Source organism: Anastrepha ludens, chromosome 5 (genome assembly GCF_028408465.1).
Source record: "Anastrepha ludens isolate Willacy chromosome 5, idAnaLude1.1, whole genome shotgun sequence".
Classification (NCBI taxonomy): domain Eukaryota; kingdom Metazoa; phylum Arthropoda; class Insecta; order Diptera; family Tephritidae; genus Anastrepha; species Anastrepha ludens.
Genome location: NC_071501.1, coordinates 125307140 through 125331303, shown reverse-complemented (window position 1 = coordinate 125331303; position 24164 = coordinate 125307140). Strand labels below are relative to the sequence as shown.

The window sequence follows — 24164 nt, the reverse complement described above, 5'->3', positions numbered from 1 at the left end:
ATGTTGCCTAAATTGAAAGAAAAAAATATATGCAATGTTTTATTTCGAATGGAAGGGCTACTTATTGTCTGAATGTCTCTCATCTATTTTTATACCTATTGACAAGACAGTAACAAAATTGATTCCATTCCGAAAGAGGTTTAACCAATATTCAAAAACGTCACAATTGGTTTCGTACACATTGACAAGTGGGCGTGGCTCATCATAATTAGTATTTCGTTTATACTTTTTATGCCTAATTGACTAATTTTGGGATGCATTTTTTTAACTGGACCGAAATTACACAAAATTATTTTACCTTGATAGTTTGAAGTGCTTGATAAGGAACCGTCTGAACTCTTATATTTGAGAATTCATCAGAACAATTTTATTGTCTCACCAGAAAATTTGTTAATAGTCCAAATTAGAATGTGTTTTTATGTCTTTTTCAGGTAATCGATTCAACCGGTACGACTCCCAATCGCGTTCGCGCGCCTCGTCTTTCACTCGCCATCAGAACTCGAACGATGGGTGTTCTCCTAACAATACACCTGGAAGTAGCAGCAGTTGCAGTGGCTCTAGTGTAACAGTAGCCATTGCTGTGCCTGCGTTGTCATCTGCGATTGTCGCCGGCGTCACCGCTGGCAATATTACAACGTCGTCAAATAGCTCGTTGGTGCCGCAGAACACACCCATGTCGGGCAATTCGACGCCAGCTCGGAGTCGTGGGTCACGCAGTTCACGACACACTGTAGACTACGATTACTTGGATACGCGCCGATTCCGTTCATATGATGAATATAGTCAAGGTTCAGGCGCTTCGCACGACGAGGATGCCGCCTCGCAGAGCGTGTTTTCTGCTGGCGGCAGCGGCAGCGGTGGCGGTCTGCGCTCCGACTCACCACTCCTCTCCCGATTGGGACCAATTGTTAGCGGCATTGCAGCCAACCCAGCACCAAGTGCGAACGAACGGGTAAGTGAAACGCTTGAAGTGACGGTGAATAGCAGCAGTGGTCGCCGTCGTTGTGATAAAAGTCCTGCGAAACAAAAAGGTAGACAAATCAAATTTCATATCTCTCATTGACATCCGAATTACAGCGTCATTACTTGGTTTTCCTGCAGGTGATATAAGAATTCTACAAAAAGAACGTTCCCATCTTTTAGAGCAACTTGAAGAATGCCCGTCCAGTGGTGATGAGAGTATAGTGAGCCCGCGAAAGCGTATCAAAATCGATCATCATCATTCCATGAACACTGGCAGTGGATTGGTATGTTATCTTTTAGTTTGATTTTATCTAAATAACTGCATTCGATTGGCATTGAATTATTTGATTTCTAATTTCGTTTAAATCTGCTAATTAATATGATAAACATTAATTATTATTTGCAGTCTCAGTCGCATATGTCGGAGACAGGAAACAATGCTAGTGATCAACATAGAAGTAACATAAATTCCAACTGTGATGCTACCGTATATGATGTCTCGGCAACAGCCGGGCAACGGAAGAGTGAACCGCGCCGCCTCTCAGATTCCAATAATCACCCCAGTCTCAAGTACCACCAATCTCAGTATCACGCGCACTCCCATTCAATGCAGCTGTCGTACCAGCAGCAACCAGTTCGCCGACCGTCCACTGATATAACGGCGACACCGGGCGCTGTTGGTGTAGGGTCCGTTTCCAATCGGCACGGAAGCGTGAGTAGTACTGGCTCTGGAAGTGACCACCACCATCCACCATCACATTCTAACCCATCCGGAACCAGCGGGCTTTCGAATGCGATTGCTTGCAAACGACGGCGGATTACGGCTGCAAGCAATAGTGGCAGTGGCAGTACGCTTTCCTCATCTGGCTCCACTGCGCCATATAATAGTTTATCTAATAGTGCTGGTGGTGGTAGTGGCGCAGGAAGTGATGATTATCAGCAGCATATTTCACGAGGTCGTGGCCATCCATTACATTCCCATCATTCGCATGAAGCCAGTGGCGGTGAGAGCGCAGACGGCTCGCGTCCGGGCACACCACTTTGCGACGAGCGTCCTGAAGTGTTGCCCAGCGATCCACGGCGGGCACCACGTGAACGTCGGCATGAGCCATTGATATTACCTCTCCCGAAATTCGGCATTCAGTTTTTTCATCAGTATCGTAATAGTATGGCAGGCCCGACAATTTCGAACGCCACAAGTCACAGTGGAGGCAACATACCAGGCTACCATCACAGCAATATCGGAATGCTGTCCTCTTCGTCAATGGCAGCATGTAACAGCGGCGTCGGCACACACATGTTGCCAAACACCAATTTGAGCAGTAATATTTATTCTAGTCATAGTTCTGTGGCGACGACAGCGACGACAACATCGTCTTCAGGTTCCTCCACTGTACCAGGGTTCCCCTTGCATAGTCCACCTACTCGATACTCGTCGCACTGGCGTCCGCATCAGCATCATCACCAACATAGCCACGGCCACAGTTATCCACCGCACACGCACTATAATCAGCCTGTAACTGGTACAACTGGTGCGACAATGATTAGTCCGTTGAGGCCACGTTCGCTCAGTTCCAATTCTAGTGATTCGGATGTACCAGTGCAGTCAAGTGGCAGTCCTTCATTGGAAGAGCGCATACGCACGCTTGATGAAATGTATGAACGGTGGTCTGGCGGGGGAGCTGGAGGGGCTAGTGGTCCAAATGTTAGTGCGAGTGCAGTTAAGCGTCATGATTTTGGCAGCCACGGCCATTCTCTTTTTCGGCATACGTTTCGTAGCACCGAACATCATAGTGGAACACATCTGGCAGGTAGCAGTGTAGCAGCATCTACTTCACGCTATAAGTTCACTGACATCAATGTCAAAGAGATTAAACCTTCCGAGATTCTGAAGTCAGTGTTAGCAAAGAAATCTATATTCGACGATGACCTACAGCGACTGAAGAAGAACCAGTGGTATGAGCCATCTTCGGATGCCACACAAATGGCAAAGCACATAACCGGAGTTTGTACCTCACCCGGTCTTCCCAATTTGGCAGCCACAAAGACGCCTGTGGTTGGATGTACCACTACAAACCCGGCTAATGCTACGATAAACAAATCGTCTGGTGGGCTGCTGCAGCGATTAAGCAGTCTTTCACCGATGAATTCGCCACAGGCTTCAATATCACCGTATAACAGTCCTTCGCCGTCGCCTTCAGTGAGTGGTAGTTTGACAGCCCCATTACTCACTTGTGTGACCAAAGTTGTAACGACGACTGCGGCAAGTGGCACTAGCACCGGTGTAACGACAACAAGTTCCACCAGCATATCGAGTGTTGCATTGGCTACTAGCTCGGCAGCCGCTATGAAGGGTCTGCAATACCCATTTCCCAGCCATCCGCCATTGCCGAGCACGGCCGCGCCCCCGCCTACAGCACAACCGGCTCCTCCCGCTGGACCTGCTCCATCAGATCTGCCGCAACCAAAAGCAGCGCATGTGACCACATCAGAAACAAACGACTTAATGTTAAATAGCTCGAGAGTGAAGGCAAATTCGATTACCAAAAACATTAATTCACCATGGACGCCATCTGGAGGTAGTACTGAGGATGAGCGTGTGGTTGCGAGCACAGGTGACGGTCGTGTGCTGACCAAATCAGTCTCCGTTCCAGGTAGTACAAATATTGGCACAGTGAGGTCTATGAATGCGCCAGCTGGTGATGCACCATCTCATTCTTTAAGCCGAAGCTCCTCCTTAGGTGTAAGTGCTAAAGTGGATGAGGATATTTCTAAACATTCAAAACAACAATCAAGTTCGCCGTCCATTTCGAAGAAGAGCGAACGCAGCTCTCACAAGCATAATCACCGCAGTGAGAATGAGAAGCGGTCTTCGAGAGGAGAGCGTGCGTCTGAAAGGCGAAAAAACTCAACAAATTCTCAACTCTCAGTTGCGTCGACGCCGCGAGTAGAGGATGATTCAAGTGAAGGCGAAGAAAAAGATGGTGAAAAAGTAGAGAAAGAGCGGAAAGAGCGAGAACCTGATAAGGATCGAGAGAAAGAGAAACCGTACAAAGAACGTGAACGTGAACGAGACCGAGAACGAGAGCGAGAGAAAGATCGCCAAGAACGTGAGAAGCGTGAAAAAGAACAGCGAAAACAAAAAGAGGAAAGCGAATCACGTGCGCGTAAGGAGTGTGAAGAACGTGAACATAAAGAGCGCGAGGAGCGTCAACGAAGAGAACTTGAAGAACGAGAGCGTGAGCGTGAACGAGAACGGGCGGAGAAAGAACATGACCGCAGAGAACGTGAGCAAAAGCTCGCGAAGGAGCACAAGGAGAAAGAAGAACGAGAACGAAAAGAACAGGAGCGAGAAGAGCAACTGCAACGTGAAAGTAAAATGAAAGAAGAACGCGAACGTCGTGAACGAGATAGAGAACGAGCGGAATCAGAGCACGTCGATAGAGAGCGTCAAGATCGAGAATTGCATCGAGAACACTCGCGGAAAAAATCAGAAGCTACCAGCAAAAACGATGTCGACCAAATCCATACACTGAATAATAACCAATCTACAAGTGAGTACTTTCTCCGCGTTACTGATGCTGATCGCCTAAATAACAAAGAGAATGCTTTAGATGATAGAAAAAGTCCCATGACCGTTGAGGTTTCCAACAAACATCACGGAAGAAAGTCGTCTCGTAACTCTCCCATACGCTTACCGAAACGTCGTTTAAGTTCACAAGATAGTAACCACGGCAATTTAAGTGGCCCAACAGCAATATGTGAGGACCCAGCCAAACGTTTACGCATCGATACCCAAAACCAATTAAATGAAAGACAACCTTCAAAGGAAACTTCACATTCCCACGATCTGTCGACGAAACAGTCGAGCGGAAAACATCATCATCAACGGTCGTCTAATCAGACCAGCACTGCTAATGCGAACATGGCTACGGATGCAGCTGCATGCTCCGAAGAAAAACCCAAGTCCAAAGAACATTCGAATAAGCACAGAAGCAGCAAACATCACAAACATCAACAAATGGCACCTCATCAAGGCAATACCAAAGACTCGAACAGAGAAGGTGAGGATAATAACACTTCAGCGTGTGCCATCACAGCCACTACGGTGGCGGTGGCGGTAACAGAAAAAGTAATCCATCATGAAAATATTTCGGATCAGGAGGATGAGAGCTCCGCCCCAACTCATTACCAAAGCAAGCATTCGCTTAATTCCAGTGGTGACGAAGACACGATGCCTCAGCTTACAACTCAGCAGAGATCAGTAGGTGGCGGCAGTCAATACAAGCAGCGCGATCATAATGTCAGTGGCGTAAATCATCATAATCGCCATAAAAGTAAACGGGAACATCGCGAAAGAAAACGACATTTAACTACAGAGTCTCTAGTGTCGGCAACTAGTAACAACTTGACGGACGAAGAACCAACTCATAACCCAAGTCGACGGGCATCAGGCGCGGGTTCGCACAGCAGCGAGTCGACTTTGTCGATTCTGAAATCAAAGCAGGAAGATCGAATGAGTTCCGAACGAAAGTCTTCGCGTTGTTCGGATGAAGGACTTGTTTTGGCCCCGCCACAACAATCACAACATCGGCAGGGTAATAACGCGAAAGCGACCCCTTCACGAAGAGTGATAATGAGTTCGGGAGACTCGGACGACTCAGACGATCCAACAAATAATGGGAAAAAGCACTCAATTTTCGACATACCCGACGAAGGTCCCTATATATCGATGTACGATAAAGTGAAGGCGCGCTCGTGTAAAAACATGCAGAAGCACGAAGAGGAGAAAAAGATCAAGGCGAAATTTACACAACTCAAACAATCACGCGCCAAGCGCGAGGAGAAAAAACGCTCAACTAGCTATGAAGGTGATTCAGATTCTGATTTCGATGAACGCAATCAACGCAGCGGCGGCAGCAGTTCCTATAAGTCGCGTAATCAGACAAATCTTACATCCTCTTCAGACGAAGGCGATGCTACAAATATGGGTGCACGTCGTCGCAGTTCTCAAGCGTCTTCACATCCACAGCGTATGTTCTCTGATTCTGACTCGACCACAACAGCTGAGGCAGAAGCACGTCGTAGCAAACTACATCATAAACTACTTCGTCTGTGCGATGGTGATGAGAGCACTGAAGACGAAGTACACGCCGATGCCCGCAAATCTATGACATCGTCGCCAAGTAAGCGTCTTTCCGCCAAACGAAATTCACATTCAACGCGAATCGCATCCGATTCCGAATCACAGTCGCAACCTGCGGGGGATATAAAAATCAAGCAAGAATTAACTGACGATGAGGAGCGGGATAGCAAACCCAAACTTCAGATGAAATCAGAAATTCAGCAACCAGAACCCCAAGCGGAGACGGATGAGGACGTCAAGCCAAAACAGCCTTGCATAAAAATAGAAGACGAGTCAATATTACCACCAGTCAAACTGGAATATAAACATTTTTCGGGCAATTCAATGATTGAGCATCCAGACTATGAATTTACTTTGGAACATTCAACTTCTAAATCGTCACTGAAAGCCCAGCAGCATTGTTCGCCCGAGTCCCGAAAGAAACACAAGAAAAGTAAGAAACGTCAGAAGAATGTGTTACCGCTATCGAATGTCTCAACACCGCATAGCATAGTGGAAGCGAAAAATGTTTTGGTTACACTTACTCCAGGCTCTTTTCAACTGATGAACTTCATGAGTACACCGGAGAACAAAGTAAAGACGGCACTGTCGCCAACATACGATCCATTTGACGAACTGAAACGTGAGTGCTCTTCGATATCCACCACACCACACGCAAACAATGGCGCAAATGAATTATCTATTGGTGAAAAGAAACGCCACAAGGAGCGCAAGGAGAAAAAGCGCGAGAAAATGCGTAATATGAGCGATGGAGGTGGGAGCATTGATTCAGATAAAATGTCCAAAGAAGAGCGACACCGCTTGAAGAAGTCGAAAAAATCGAAGAGCCTCGATACCATGCGAATGTTGAATACAGCTTCCAATGCAGTAAGAACGACTGCAGCTACATCGACTTTGGTGGTATCGGTGGCGGTTTCCTCGGCAACATCAGCAACTCCCCTTGCAGTTACAACTCCAACATCTGCAGCGCAGACTGCCAACTACCAGACTATGACGGCTAAGCGCAGTGGGGAAAAAATGGAAGATATATTCGGGCCAATATCCGATGAGGAGTCTCAATTTACAGATGCTGAGTCGAAAGAATTGGCCTCAACATTTTCGCTGGATGTTAAATATGGTGGGCTTTTGACTTCGTCTAGTAGCATAACTGGACCGATAGTCTCGGCAGCCCTTAATCCGTACAAACAGGATCCTTTGACACCAAAATCACACACTGTTGAAGAGAATGAAGAGAATAAGCAGAAGGTGCCTACTACCATCGGTGATGGTGGTGGCCACATAGACCGCGAACGCCACCGAAAGGAGAAACGTGAAAGGCGGCGTAAAGAGCGTGAGAAGTCGCGTGAACAACATGCACTCTCTGCATTGCAACAACAGAAAGATCATATTGATGATGAAAATAGCGTCGATCTTGACGAGGCAGGACGCGCACTGGAGGCCCAACTGATGGAAGATTCCGACAATAAAACCACTGAAGACGCCACACCCTCCACTGCTACGACCTACCGTAGCGATATGACCGATGTGTTCCGCTTTTCTGATGGTGATGAAAATTCTCTCGACTCGAATGTGCCGCGTACAGATAAAACAGATGCTGCTGAAGTAAATGTTTCCTCCAATACGCAGACGGAGGTAGGCATTCTAAATGCATCTGCTTTAACGCCATTGCACATCAAAAGTAAAGAGAAAAAGAAAAAGAAGAAAAGGTCGAAGGAAGAGAGACATCATCACCAGCGTCGTGAGACTGGTACCTCGACAGCTTCACTGCAACACCAACAACAACAGCAGACTCAGCCGTCACTAGCGTCATCCCAGCATACCGCCATGTCTCCACCGTCAACCACAAAACTTTCGATTGATGTATTGGCAGCCAACGCCAAGCAACAGCAAAAGATGGAGAACGAAATGTGTAGCGAGCAGGCTGAAGGAAACTCCACGTCTACAACACACTCTCCCCTCTGTAAACCTTCGCCAAGTTTGCCATGTCTGACAGACGACGATATTGACTTGGGTGTACAAACAATGCTACCAGCAGCTATACCCAACACTGCTGACTTGCTATCTTTGTCGCCAATACGTGAAAAGAAATTGATAAGTCCAATACCAAAGACCCCGACTACAAGCACGGTACCGTTTGCGAACGAAAAACCCCATACTAGCGCCTATGACACAGCTACCTCTCCAGTGAGCTCGTTTACCCCCGTAGCGGTGACCGCTGCATCCACACCAACAACAGTTGGTATCGCCTTAACCATATCGGCGACAGCATCTATGGAATCAAGCTCTACCTCCTCTACTACAGGCACACCAACGTCCACGAAAAAGAAATCTGACATTTTCATACCTGGTTTCGATGGTAAATTGGATGAGCAGATCAGTGAGTCGGCGGTAAAATCCATTTCGGTGGAGTTCAATACCTCCATTTTGGATGCGAATGCTGATGAACCAAAAATTCCAGTAGAATCACCACCAGATCATACCGCCAAACACATGGAGAAAACGGAAGACACAAAATCGCGAGTAACAATTTCACAAGAAGAGACAGAAAGTGCTGTGTCTGCCCTATTGGGCGAAAGTTTTGGCAGCTCCTCTAATATTGACTACTCTTTCCAAGATGATGCACTCGAAGATGACTTGGCCGTTGTCGATAATACTAACGTCGAGTCAACTGAACCAGACGAGGAAGCCGCTATTGCAGCAAAAGCTATTGAGACGCCGAACGAGCCTTTGCATCCAGAAGAAGATGCCGAAGAAGTCAGCAAAGCCGTGCAAAGTCTGAGTGCCGAAGAGATGGATGTCAAAGTTGACACACCACAATCTGAGCGCGGGCTACAAATCGATACAGACACGGAGGAGAATGCTGATGAAGCTGATAGCAGTGGAATCAGTCTAAAAATTGACGAGTCTGCAACATCTGGTGATGTATCCGATGAGTTAGGCGACAAAGAAAGTAAGTTTCTTGTGCAACCTAATCCTACAACCGATAACCTATTTATATCTCAATCAACAGAGAAAAGTGCATCCGAAACACTGGCTGAAGATCAAGTAGAGCATAATAAGCCACCTTCAGTCATTACCAAACTGGATGCCAATACATACAACACTAATAGTTCACAAGCTGCCGAGTTGCCGGCGAAAGTGAACATTTTGTCCCAGTCATCTAAATTGGAGCCGCCGACAATAAGCAACTTGGTACAGCCAGCAGTGCAACCTGTGAAATCAGTGCTGCCATCTATGGTCAGTTTGGAGGCACCCTCAACAACAATCTCCGACTCAGCACCAGATAGACCAATGGCGTCCGCGATAACCACATTTGCCACTAGCAAAACGGCTTCACCCTCTATCTCAACCACAACAGCAAGCATCACCACCACTGTACAATCGCCCACAACCGTTAAGATTACCTCTTTGCTATCTCCACCGGCATCTTCTCAGCAAGACACAAGAACATTTGTTGTAACTGCATTGTCGAATTCACTTGCAACGCCTCCCACCATTAGCATTCCAGAGCCGCCCGCTCATTTTGCTATACCGCAATTATTGATATCGCCCAGAAGTGGTAGCAGCGCTTCTGGTGATCAACAAGTTCTGCTCTCGCCTAAAGGCCAACAGAAACAACAATCACCACAAATGCCAGGACATCCAATCACTGCTTACACACTCAATGTGCGTGCGCCATCTTCACACAGTCCGCAAAAACACACCCCGTCCAGCCGTGGCAGCACCCCAACACGACAACTAAGCCCTACTTCCATAGCAATGGCAGCACCATCATCGACGCAAATAACACAACATCAACAACAACAACACCAGTTGCTGCTGCATGTTGGTGTTCAACGGCCATCGCCATTGCTTTCACAGCAGCAGCAACAGCAGCAGGGCCAGATGAGCTCGCCAAATGCAAGCTCGCCATTGCCTACAAGTGCTGGTGGTACTGTGCAACAGTCAACAACACCGGTTGGAGGTGATAATAAATTGCATTCACCACAACAACTGCATAATACAGATAGTGGAAGTACGGGAGGCAGTCTGAAAAATCCCAACCCTTTGCCATCGACTACGAATATAAATCTTTCCAGCGCCCGCAATCAATCAGTGCAACAGGCGGCTAAGTCACATATAGACCAAAACTTAGGCACCACAGTTGGAATGCTTCCATTGACTGTGCAGAAAATGCCACCGATGCCAGCGCATCCGACAATCATCAGCAAAGTAGTGAGTGTCCAGCCACAGCAGGCCCAACAGTCAACGATGTCGCCACCGCTACCATCTGCTCAAGCCTCTGCGAAAGGTTCCTATATAAGTAGCCACCAGCAAGTAACAGCTGCACAACAACATCAGCAGCAACAGCAACATCACCATAATCATCCCCAAGCTTTGCAATTGGCATCACAATCACAACATGCACACCAACAACGCCATTCCCCTCAGATAATTCAGTCAATGCAAAAAATGCCGACATATCAACAACAGCAACCGCAATACGTGCAGCAGCAAAACTTGTTGCAACAACAGAGGCAGCAAATACAGCAACAGCAGCAACAACAACGCCAACAGCATCATCAGCAAATGCAACAGCAAATTTTACAACAGCAACAGCAGCAACAACAACATCAACAGCAGCAGCAATTAATCCAAATGCAAAAGTTGCAACACCAACAGCAGCAACAAAATAAGCAGATTGCCATAATTTGTAGTAATGCCTCTACAGTGTCAGCGCTTCCCCCACAACAACAGCAACAGAGACAACGCGTGCTGCCAACACTACAAAATACTCCACAAGTGGAGCCATTAGTCCAATCCCAACCTCAACAGCCCCTCCAATCACAGCAGCAACAAATATCATCGAATCGCCCAGTTACAAGCCTAGCAAATACGACAGTGACGTCTGGCCAACAGAATTTGGTGATATTACGGTCGCAACAGCCTCCAATTACTAGCGTAGCCTCTGTGAGTGGCCTCTCACAAAACGTCATACAATGCACCGCACAAACACCACAAAAACAGGAGCAAACGACCGGGGGGCATGCGGCAACACCAACATCCATGCAGCAGCAACTATCGAATAGAATCACAGCCGCTGGCATCCAGTTCATTCCTCAAATGCCATCCACGAACCCGAAGGAGCAAAAGCAACTGCAGAAGCCTCAAAATGGCAACAACCCACAACAGTCGATTTCACCTTCTTCTGAAGCAACCAAGCAGAGTTCAGCTTCCTCAAATGCGCCAATATCACAGCTTTGTGCGCAAGAAGCGACCACTGCTACTGATCCGAAACCGTCAACACCGAAACCTATCCAAACATTTGAACTAAATAAACAATCGCAAAAACCACCAACAGCTGTGGGTCATGAAAAGCCAACACAAAAATTGGCGGAAAGCGTGTCGGTGATCTGCAGCATTGAAACCAACACACCTGTGGATAAAGCGACAATCAAATCATCGGTTCAGCAGAATAGGGATTCTGCAACGCCTGCACTCAACGTTGAAGAATCCGCAGTGTCTGTAGGCGCAGTGAAACCATTGGATTCGGTCATAAAGAAAGCTGATGCGTCGGATCATAAGAGCGCACACAGCATCTCAGTTTCACAACTCCCGGAGGTGGAGGCCAGAACCGACAAATCTACTTCCATACCAACAATAAACCAGACAATAGCGAACCCAAACGAGAAAGACAGTGCGAGTTCGCAGCGTGGTACAAATGCAACAACAACAGCATCAAATATTGCGGATATAGCCAAATCTTCATCGTCTACAATGGCACCAAACTATGGTAATTCAACTGAGAATGCTTCCAGTAAACAGACGACATATAGTGCGCCCGAGTCAAGTGCCACAAGTAGCACCGAGCACGAAACCGAAGACGAAACCGAAACTAAGCAGACAACTGTTATGTTGGAAGGATCTGGTGCTGCAACTACGATGACTGGAAATCTTGGTTTCGGGCGGCCCAGTGCAAGTACACGTGGCGCAACTGCCAGGCGCGGTCGTCAGCCGCGTGGTGGAAAGAAGCAAACTGCGGGGCTTGTAACATCCGTATTGACGCCTCAGTTGGCGGCTCCTCCTCAGGAGCCCAGTGGCGTTCAAACACGTTTACGGAAACCTGCAACGGTAACGCCAGTGATACGGGGACGTAAAGGTCGTCCGCCGCGTAATCTTTTGGCACAACAACAACAGCAACAAGTTGCACAACACCAGCCTCAAATGTCGCTGGCTGCGGAAACTGTTGACACAGGTATCGAGAAAAAAGCTCGGAATCAAGCTGCGACCGCAAGAAGTGGTCCAGCTGTTGGTGGCTCAGATGTGTACGAGTTTCACGATGACTCTGGAGAGGAATCAAAAACAACACAAGACAGTATTCACAGCTCGGGTGGTTCAAGTGGCAGTGATGTGCGGCCTCGTTTGATTTTAACCATTAAACCTGGTCAAGCAGCACCTATTGTAAAAGCTAGTGAAAAGCCAAATGTTCCTTCCCCAGAGGAAACACCTACCTCAATAGCCCCTTCGACACCGACGCGTCAGCAACAAGAACCCGCTAACGTCGCGTCAGGTGTTCAGCTTGAGCCAAGTGATGGTAACAAAACCGAGGCCCCTAAATCTAAAACTGCATCTAGAACATCGACTGCCGCGCAAGCAGCGCAGCTACCGGACATGCCTATCATGGACATTATTCAGGCAGCTCCTGTCATCGCGGCAGTGACTTCGTCTTCTGCAGCAGCAACATCGAATAAATTAGAACATTTGCTGCCATCTCATGCAACAGCAGCGGCCCAAATGAACACATTAGACCTACTTGCCAGCCCGGGCGGTACTCTCGCAGGGGCAAACACCAGAAAATCGCGTCGATTGCAAGAAAAAGACCGCTGTACAATTGACGATATCATTGAAGACGTTGTGCGTAATACTGCGCCTTCAGCTGCAGCCGCTATTGCCGCTGCATTGTACCCGAAAGGTCCGCAGACCCCTCCTAGACGTTCAGGACGTAATGCAAATACCATAAATTCGAAAAAGGGCAGTGGTGGGGATACACCCACGCACACACCTTCATCGCCGGCCGTAGGACGCCCACGGCGGTCTAAAGATCGCAAAGGCAGCATTGAACACGCCAATGCCTCACTTGATCTCTCTTCAAGCGATACAGATGAACAACATAAGAGAACAGTCGCTATGCCGACGGAACAAGAGCAGCGTTCATTAACATCTACTGCAGCAACACATGAAGAAGAAGTATTAGCTGTAAGCGTACAAAATATTTCTTCGAGCACTTCGAACGCTGCTGTTTCGAAGCCTTTGCAAGTAACATCTGCAACAACTAAGCCAACATTCATAGGATCGAAAGTGTTGACAACAATGCCGACATCGCAACAGCAACAGTTACCCACTTTAGGCGGGTCAACGCAAACTCCAGCTCAACCTTCAATGCAGACGGAACCACAGCCAATAACAATGCAAACCCATCACGCTTTGCCACAACACCCGAAAAAGAAGGCGCTCGCTGCGGCCGAAATAGAGTCACTTGCTGCCAGCAATAGCAGTCCTAAAACTAAAAACGGTCGCGAGGAAAGCAACAATCCATCTGCGTTGTCATTATCGATTGGTGAAGTACCTGCCCGTCAACCCTTACCCACAACCACTCTTAAAAAGGGTGGTGGAATCGCGGATGCAGCGAGTAAAGCACTTATCGACCCAGTCACAGGAATAATCAGTGACAATATTAAGGAGTGCAAAGAAAGTAACATTCCACCTGCCACGGCGACTGTAGTTGCCACGGCTGCAACCTCTTTAGCCACCATCAACAAAACGCCTTTGGATGCGAAGAAAATGATGCAGGCGGCCATAGCTGCGGCAACCGCAGAAACCGCAGTGCAGTCGCATGAAATTCGTGGCGCGGCACCGTTGATAAGCAGAGGCGTAACCAATACAATCAATTCGCAAATGCCACAAATGATCGTGCAAGCGACACAGGCCTCGAATACGGCACCTACATCCGCGGCCATGAAGCCGTTACAGGTGGAGGCTTCGCCCAAGACACTAAGCACTCCTATCTCCTTGTTGAACAAATCAGCTGTGAGTGTCGTTGTTAAGACTACAACAACGCCAGTCATCATAAAGCAACAAATTGTGCAGCCCCAAACGACGATAACACCTGCGGTGACGGCCAGCACTAAACAATCCATTGTAGTGCAACAGAGTCCATTGGTGATGCACGCTCAGCCGTCAAATGTGCGCCCGCCCACGCTAAAGGCTCACGTCCTCAATAGCCAAAAAACGCTGCAGCAACAAACACCTACACCACACCACCTTGTGTCACAGGCGCAACAGCTGGCGCACCAACAAACCCAACAGCAAGCGAAACACATCGTAGTAACTAATTCCAATCACGTGATTGCATCCAATGTAATAACAACAAGGCAAACACTGCAGCAACACCCAGCTCCACAACAATTGTTGGTGAATATACCACCACCGAATGCTCAGCAAGTGTCAGCGAACATAAATTCACCGCACATGCAGCAACAGCAGCATTCGTCACAGCACCAGCCGGCACAGCAGACACTCGTAATTAAGCAAGGGCAGACCGTCACCGGTCAGCAGACGCCACATCAGCCTGTGCATGTCCTCAACTCCAAAGCATCGGCCGACGTGCCAACTACAGCTCAGCACCACCATCAGGGTAGCAACAAGCCACAACAAGCAGCAACATATGCACCACCGCCATTGACTCAACAGTCGCAAATAACAGTGTTGACGCCACAGCAACAACACCAGTTGATTAAGCAGCACCAGCAGCAGCAGCATCAACAACAACAACAGCAACAGCAGCAGACAGTGCTTCAACCACCGGTCAGTGTCTCGATGGTAACGCAGCAGCAGCAGAAAACTGCGCACGCTCAGTTGCCGCACGGCGTGTCTGCTGTCCATCACCAGAGTCACAACAAAATTCAGCAACAGCAACAACAACCACAACAACAGCAGCCACCACAAGCGCAACAGCAGCAAGCGCAAACATCGCCGCTAGTAATGCAACCAGGTGGCATTATTGGCTTGCAGCACCCAACCATGTTGCTGCAGACCAAGCCATCGACTCTGCTACAAGCGCAGCAAGCCCATCAGCAGATGACGCCGTCGCCGCCCTTACAAGGCGGAGTGATGTCGGTCGCTAGCGGCACAAAATCGGCAATCGCTGCCATGCACACGCTGCAATCGCAGGGCGTACAAATACTGCCCGGCAGTGTGGCGAGCCCTCCACCTTCGGCGCTCAAGCAGCCATCGGCGCAGCAGCAACAACATCCGCTCAATAGTGCCAGCGTTCCAGGTACGTTGTATTTCGGCGCAGACACTAAAAACGGCCCTCCGTATCCGAATATATTTTATTATATTTTTCTGTTTTTAATAGGTGTGGGCAGCATTCGCACCAGCATTCCAACCCTGAGTCCTCAGGGCCAAACGCGAGTAACGCCGCTTCTTCTGCCGACGGGCCTGCCGATGCCACCTTTTGAGCCAAATATGGTAAGTCAAAGCTTCTCCATCTTTCACTTAATCTTCAAAATAGTTTTAGTGGATAAAGAGGCAATAAAATATTGGGTAGGGCGCATCTACTCAGAGAAAGTACATCCGACACTTTGATCAGTGTTATTGGCTAAATTTAAATAATAAATGTGAAGTGAAAGTCCTAAATCTTTAATTCTCTAAATCGTTTAAGTATACAAATTTCTCTGTTTTGTAAATACTAATTTTTACCATACCCAATTTGTGGACGCAGCATGAGATCGGCAGCTATTGCAGTAATGGTTCGGGCTCGCGCACAACAAAAAGTCCACCACCCGCTCATCAACAAGCCTCGCCCATAACACCGGTAAAGGGCCCGGGATTTTTTCTTTTTTTTTTGTTAGTTTTTTGTGATCTTAGTTACTTGATTTGATTTTTTTAATGTTATAAATAAATTAAATTAATTGACATTATTTCTATGACAGAGCGAGGCCAGTTTTCCTGTTGGTGGAATTCGAGGTGTACCAGCACGTGACTCGTTTATCATCTACCAGCATATTTTGCGCAATCAACAGGAAACAATCAACGCTTCTTTGCGTGGAGAATTTGACGAGAAAGTACTCGGTGGCAGTCCGCCATTGGAGCTACGCAGGCCAGGCAGTGTCCCACGCACGATTGCTGTGCCGCATGGCCTTCAGAGTCCACAAGACCGTGCTACAGGTACGTTAATACTGAACAACATAAATATACATACATGCATATATAGATATAAATACCAATGTAACAAAAACTTTCCCCCACAGATTCGCCTCAAATAGCTCAGGTGTATGTACACAACACCCGCATACCACATCCCCATTACTCGGAGCGCGCATTTTACGAGGCTGGTCGCCAAATACCCATCGAACCTCCGCCAGCGCATCGTTCGGTGTCAGCGCACAGTGTGGTGGCTCCCCCACCACCGGCCACAGTGCCACCACCAGGCGCAGGTGCAGCCAGTCCATTCATAGGTGCGCCAACGGTACAGCTGTCGTCAGCAGCACCAAACGTTACCACTAGCAGTGTGAATGTGCAGCCGCCAGCAGCAGCTGTTGCGCACCTGCATCCTGTACAACTGCTGGAACACGAGCGCGAACAGCGCGAGCGAGAGCAACAGCAGCTGCAGCGTGAAAAGGAACGAATAGCAATGACAGGTAAGACATTTCTCGCATAAACAAAGTTGTATTAAATAATAAAATCATTTTTGATTTGTTAAGGCGCTAATGCGGATAATATACCAGTTGGTGCGCAATCCGCCACTCAAACTAGAAACATGCAAGTAGCGACGCCACCTCATGCCAATCTACAAGTGACACAACCACCCCCGGCCGACTCCCTTCTCACTCTACTGCAACGCTATCCAGTCATGTGGCAGGGCCTGCTGGCGCTCAAGACCGATCAAGCGGCAGTCCAGATGCATTTCGTATTCGGAAACCCACATGTTGCGCGCGCATCCCTACCATGCAACCGAGACGGCAGCACACCACCACTGCGTATAGCTCAACGTATGCGACTGGAGCAAACACAACTGGAGGGGGTGACTAAAAAGATGCAGGTGAGTTATATCGCGCTTCAAATATCCATTTTCAGTGTGACAGATGGCAATCTCTCAACCTTCTTGCTTACAGTTTGAAAACGAACATTGCATGCTGCTGGCACTACCATGCGGGCGTGATCACGCCGACGTACTGCAACAGTCTCGTAACTTGCAAACTGGCTTCATTACCTACTTGCAGCAGAAAATGGCTGCAGGCATAGTGAACATACCGGTACCGGGCAGTGAACAAGCAGCTTATGTGGTGCATATATTCCCATCATGCGACTTTGCTAATGAGAACTTGGAGCGGGCAGCACCTGATTTGAAAAATCGCGTGGCAGAGATCGCCCATTTGCTGATAGTAATAGCAACTGTCTAAGCTGTCCAACTGCCGCACAACGCATTCAATAAAATGCCAAATTCTGAGTCTAAAGGCATAACAAACGGATGTGCAATTGTGGAAACCAGATTTTAAACACTACCTAACTACTCTCATTCTACCACTGACCAAAAGTTACAATAAATATTACCTGATTGACGAAGTATGAAGTTTGTATGTTCTAGACAAGCCTCAGTGTATCGAATATGACTACTTGAAATAATGGAGAAACCTACAGCAAATAACAAATAAGAATTAAGATTATTCGCAGCACCGCTCGTACACAACAATAAATGAATGAACGTGAGATACACAAGTGTACATACAGATGTGACGGCGGGGCAAGTATAATTTATTTCATTTAATGGTAAACAATTCTAGAAGTTAAGTTCTAGGCAAAAAATGTTTGAGAAAAAAAATAAAAGTAAAAAATATGGAGCAGAACCAAGATATCTACAAGCCTGTTATAAACAACAAACGCGTAAATGCGTAAAAACTTAGATCACACATAACCTAGAACTTTGATTAAGAAAATCGTTAAGATAAAAACAAAACGCAAAACGCAAATCGTAAATACAAAAATCAGTACAGATTTTAAAGGTATGGAGTATCCGTGTGTGTTGTATTTGAAAACGTAATAAATTTGTGTACAAATACAGAAAAGCGCATGCCCGCTGACAAACAGCCAAACAGGCACAATAAGAGAAAATTTAGCAAAACCGATATTAAAATGAGAAGAGCAAACAAATAAAAAACTACACGATACACGATAATGCGTGCAAATATTCCAAGAGGTATTCCTAATTTGGAAAATGAATTAAAACAAAAAATGAAGAAAAAAAATTTAATTATATGAACTTGTTAAAATTGTATAGAACTTTAATTTTTATGCTGTTAAGCAAATTGTTATAAATAAGCTTTGTGAATACCTCTATTATTTTTTATGTCTCTAGTTTTCGACACCGCACTTGTTTTATGAATAACATTTTCCTTAGTACAGTACGGAAAAATCGAAGCAAAGTTATAAAAATATTAGTAAGAATAAACATAAAACTAATTTTACGGATATTAACTATGAAAATTGTAATTTATTTATGATCTCAAATTAAAGAAAAAATCACTTCTTATTTGCTTTATTTTTAGCATGAGAAATTAGCAAATAAAGCGCATAGAAATTTCTTTCCTTGAAAATGACATCAGACTAAAGCAGAAATTACAGTTAAAACACAATTAAATAAGGACAAAGTTAGTCTATGCATGCGTATAACAATCCAAAAGGAAGCAAAACGGCTGATCGATCACGCACGCACGCACAGTATGCACAGTGCTTAGATTTATTGGAGGTTTGCACTTCGACCTCACGACCTTTTGTGCCTAGTTTCGTGCGCAGTGCTCAGTCGAAGGCGTTGAATCAGTGGGATTGTAATTTCCTGCTACCTACTTTTTTACGGAACATTTCGCCGTTGTTTGCTATCAATTTCTGCTTAAAGCTGCGCCATTTTTAGCAAACTCCACCGAAATTTCCAATCCAGTGTTTAGTTCACACGTTTGTTTTGTGCGTATGTGTGTTTTTAAGTTTACGATTAATTTACTAACAATTATAAGGTTCTAAGAATGCCTTAGATGCTTGTTATATTGTAAGTTCAAATGCCAAAAACAAATGAAACATAAGACAAAACTAAAACTAATATTGATGAATGCTGCTTATATTTTAAATACATGCATATGTACATACACACCTCATCATACATGAACATACATGACAAAATTAACAAAAAAAAAAAAAATTGCGCGTTCTAAGTCTATGTAGACCGACAACTGCTTTTGCGAACTATGTTCCTCCTCACCCACTTACTTGTCTATGTTATATTATGTGTTGATTTTGTTTTTCCAAACCATTCATTGAATTAAGCAGTGTCGCTGATAGTTTCCAGCCGTTTCCAATTGCTCTTGCTTCATTTTGCTTCATCACTGCCATTTATGATAGACGACCACATTTTCTTAGGATGCACAATTTTAGTTAACCATAACCGTTTTTTAGCAACTTTAGTAAGGCGCACAATTTTGATTGTTTTTTTTTCTCTATTAACAAGTAAACTTCTACGCCTTGAGTGGAATTTATAGAGTGCATTACCGCAGTTAATGGGGTGGAGCTGAGTATAAAGCAGATTCGTTCGCCACATTTCCATAGCTGTTGCGGACATTTCCATAGTTTGATGTGGGATATAGAAACCGATTCAACGCCTGTTTTGCTTACCTTTTCGTATTGTTGTTGGCTGGCTTTTGTGCTCAGAAACACAATTTCTGTATTATTTAACCTATTTTGTGTTTGAATTAATCGATAAACTATCACCTGGACCAAACTAAATTAAACAAAAAAAAAAAAAAAAACGTAGATACAAAACAAAAAAAACTGAAATATACAAAATCTAAAAAATAAAAACACAAAAAATGCTTACCGAATCCTTCTATATAAAATTTCCCCTTTCCTATTTTTATTAATCGTATCTTTGGAATTAGTATCGTTGTAAAATATAAATAAGCTATGAGCTAAGCGCTAATGTAACTAAATATTTACGGAATGCTAGTGGTAGCGTCTAATAAATACAATAAATCTAAATAACTATATTAAATTAATGTACAGTTAATCGTAAAACTAGATTTTATTATAGATTTAGAAAAAATATTAATTAATAAATGCACTAACTACAAAGCACCTAAAGCTGAGTTAGCCAAATAAAAACTAAAATAAAACAAAAACAAACAAAAAAAATATTAACAACAATAATATGTAATAAAAATGAATAAAGCAACCTGAAGAAGAAAAAGCGAAAACAATTTAAAGTTACTGTATAAAATTAAATTAAAATAAAATAAAAGGTTAATAAAAAGGGCAAACTAGTGTGGTGATATAGAATCGCACTCGCCCATTTTCATACATACATGCATACATTATATATATATACAATTATAAATATATACATATAAAATTATTTTAAAATTACAAACTAATTAAGTTTCATTACTATAATACCAATGTACGTTTTAAGTTGTAAGTAGTAATATGCAAGAAGTTTCTCTTTAATTTTTTTAACAAAGAAACAACAGAAGGAAAACCAATAAATTTTCTGTTATTTTTTTCGTACAACCAATTAAAAGAGTTGTTTTTTTAATTTCTTTGATTTTACCGACACTCGATCATCTTTGTTAATTTGCGTCTGGAGTTTGTTCCATCCGTAACGATTGATTTGTTGCATTTCCTGCGTTCACCACGCGAAGCTAGTAGTAGCTGCGTAGATGTGCCGTAAGGTTCTAGCCAAGGCATATGGAACGGGCTCTTTTCTATTTATTTGGTATTCAAATTCTAAAATTTTGTTTAAATTACTGCCAGTCTTTGTTTATAGATTTTGGCTTTCCAGATATCAAAAGCAAAAACAAAATACATTGCTCTTATTGTTTTTGCTCTACTCCTACGATCTTTGTATGCAATGTGTCTTGGAGCTAATTCTCCTTCTTCACATGCCCCACTCAGCCAAGTCATCCATCATGTGTCCAAACAGTTGAGCCCAACCACGATAAAACGATACGCTTACCGTTAGATAACTGCGATGCCAATAATTCCGCTGCGTTTTTAGTGATGCTGTGAAAGCAAAAGCGACATATTTGAACATTCTTTAGAATTCTATCAACCTACTTGTAATTTTATGCTTGTACATTCGCCTATTGGAAAATCAAAAGTTGAGTAATGCCGTAACACACGTGTTTTTACATTTCTCGAGCTGTACAAGATTTGCGCATTCAAATAAATTATTAAGCATTAAGGATCAAATGGATCCGATTGAAATCAAGAATGCTACAGTTGCTGCAGATATTCTGAATTTGTTGAAAATTACTGAACGAATTGGCTTTCAACCAATTCCCAACAAGAGGCAGAGAACATCTAGGTTAAGTTGAACCTGGCGTTATGCATTTAAGGTAGTAGTGCTAGTCAATAGGACTAGTATTAACTACTTGGAAAACATGTTGTAGTACACAAAAGAACTTTTAGGGCGAAGTGTCGGCCATTGGGGGACACTACAGACACAAAATTATTATTATATGTATGTAACATAGTGTAATGTAACAAAGTGTAACAATAAATCTGTTCATGTATAAGCTATCCAGTAACTTGTCAGTAACTTAATTCGCGAGAATTCGCTCTCAATGAGAAAATATCAAAAAAATACATGAACGCAAAACCAGTAACAATTTGTAAGTTTTACGAACAGCTGATAAAATTGTTGGCTTGAAAATTCACAAAAATTAAAATTTGTTCAGATGAGATGCCTTAAAAAATTAAAAAAAAAAAAATTAAAAAAAAAAAATTAAAAAAAAAAAATTAAAAAAAAATTTAAGCAAATAAAATGCAAAACAACGGGCTTAGCATCATATTTTATTGTCCACAACAATTTTTTCCATTTCATCATCCCTGTCAGATGAAGAACATTCCATTAGCAATTGCGTTGTTGTGGCAATCTCAGCTTTCTTCATATTTTCCTTGCTTCCGTCTATACATGTATGAATATGAATATATTGCCAAATCAGTAAATAACCAAGAAATACAAGCATAAAACACAAAATATAATTTCAAGGCTTACGATTTGTCTTTCGGAAACTGCCGCAACGGTGACTGGAGGCTGTGGTTCAGAAGTACATATCTTCATATCATTGGCCAATTTCTATTTAATATATGACTTCAAATAATATTTATACATTTTTTCTAAAATATATTTACTTATATTCTCCATTTCAATCACCATTCTAAGTTAAATGTAAAATTTTGACTCAATTCTCAAATTTTAATTCAAATTTATTTTCACTTTGCGATCAGCTGTTGTTCTCACTTGCAAATTCTTACAAGTAAAAATTTATCCAGTAAAAGCTTGGAACTTCCCCTCAAAATGAAATGCCATTTATTTCTCTCACTTTCCCCTACTTTGCAAGTTTTTTGTATACATGAACACCAACACAACAATTGTTACAAATTATTTGCTTGATGAACAGACCTAATGGACATTCGTTTTCAGTATGCAGTTAATTTGTTTTCTGCCTTGAATCTGTCTCACTTTTGAAAAAATACTTTCAAGCATGAAAATAAAGAAACGTGAAATATGCGCGCATCAAATTGGCTGGCACATTTTGTATTATTACACTTTAATAGCATATTCAGATGTAACGGAAGTTTTTTACAACTAATTAACAATACAATTATTCGCTTATTCGTGTGATGAAAATCTGTGTAACAAAAGCCTCTGTTATAACTGTCTACAGCACGGCACTAAGAGCGTGCGTGAGCTTGCACGGCCATAATTTTCTTGTTTAAACATCGCGGGCAGGGCAAAATGGTGAGGCAGGCGGAAATAAAAAATATACGTTTCGAGCGCGTTGCGTTGAATTTTCGCATAAGGGTGAGCGGAGCTACATTTGAAGTGCATTGGTCGGTTTTCGACTCACTAGCTTTGTTGTAATTTTTTTATTACATGGCGTCTTAATGTAAAATTCCATCTTATGTCTTTGAATTTATTTTAAAATTAAGTCTTACACTCCCGCCTATTTACTTTCTTTTGTGTATGCATAAATGCGATTCATAATATGGAAACCACCAAAACTGTGTGTGAGTTCATGCGAAGTTATATTGAAAGACGAGCAGTGACAAACAACAAAAACTAATCAATTCGTAAATGTAGAGCAAATCTAAATTAAATAATAGGAAGACCTATGGCCCAACATATACATATACACACATACATACTTGAATATTAAAAACCCATTTGCACTATATAGAAGTATGTGGATCGAATACTAAATATTAATAGCAAAATACACTCAATATCCATATATACAGATTAAAAAAAAGAAGAAAAAAAAAATAGATACGAAAAATGTAGAAAGCATAAAATCACTACTTATTAAATAAAAAATAGCAAAATTGAAGACTTTTACGCATACTTGTTAAAATGTTTAGAAACATAGAAAATATTGAGAAGGTAAAAAATAATCAACGTCAAACCATTTAACTGAAAGTGTCTAAATTCATTGAACGAGCATATAAATAAATATTAGTACGATACATAAATTGAAACTCATTGAACTCCTGCTCTTTTTCCATAACACACGATTTGTAAAAAATAAAAATTTCTACATGCATACATACATACATACATATAATTTTGTCTAGATTTTAAATGCTGCAAAAAGATCTACAACACATATACATACACATGTATATGTAGTAATTATATATAAACATATTGTAAATGACACAAGAATATATATTGAATACTATATGAATAGATTATACAGACACATATATGCTATATACTATATATATACATAAATACAATATTTAATAGACAAGAGCTCTGAAGTCGTGGATATGAGTAAAAATAACGGAAAAACCAATAAATAAAATAAAGAAAGTCAATAAATGAGAAACTCTACAAATAATATACAAGAAAATAAATGTTTTGTGAATGTTGCGGGAAATCGAAAACAAAAACTGTAAATACTAATAATAATTGTATTAATAAATATTATAATTAAATTGACGTAAAATTGAAATGAAATAAATG

At 43.3% G+C, this 24164-nt stretch overlaps 1 protein-coding gene and 1 long non-coding RNA gene across 10 annotated transcripts in view; one reads left to right on the top strand and one right to left on the bottom strand.

Moving 5' to 3' along the window:
- LOC128865166 (protein split ends) overlaps positions 1-19371 on the top strand; it is a 125641-nt gene extending 106270 nt beyond the window's left edge. For 8 of the 9 annotated variants that reach the window (XM_054105232.1, XM_054105231.1, XM_054105238.1 and 5 more), the window contains 9 exons: positions 432-1031; positions 1102-1247; positions 1370-9059; positions 9120-15425; positions 15507-15619; positions 16084-16318; positions 16402-16791; positions 16855-17192; positions 17266-19371. In XM_054105232.1, the coding sequence (XP_053961207.1) occupies positions 432-1031; positions 1102-1247; positions 1370-9059; positions 9120-15425; positions 15507-15619; positions 16084-16318; positions 16402-16791; positions 16855-17192; positions 17266-17553 (16106 nt within the window). In that variant the 3' untranslated portion in view covers positions 17554-19371. The remainder of the gene's footprint in view (positions 1-431; positions 1032-1101; positions 1248-1369; positions 9060-9119; positions 15426-15506; positions 15620-16083; positions 16319-16401; positions 16792-16854; positions 17193-17265) is intronic. The other variant, XM_054105233.1, reaches the window with a different exon arrangement.
- A 1226-nt stretch (positions 19372-20597) lies between these two features.
- LOC128865169 (uncharacterized) lies at positions 20598-23692 on the bottom strand. Its single transcript, XR_008454762.1, has 3 exons — positions 22328-23692; positions 22191-22271; positions 20598-21193 (listed from the first exon to the last, which is right to left on the bottom strand). It is a non-coding gene; the product is annotated as an uncharacterized LOC128865169 (long non-coding RNA).
- Positions 23693-24164: the final 472 nt, after the last annotated feature.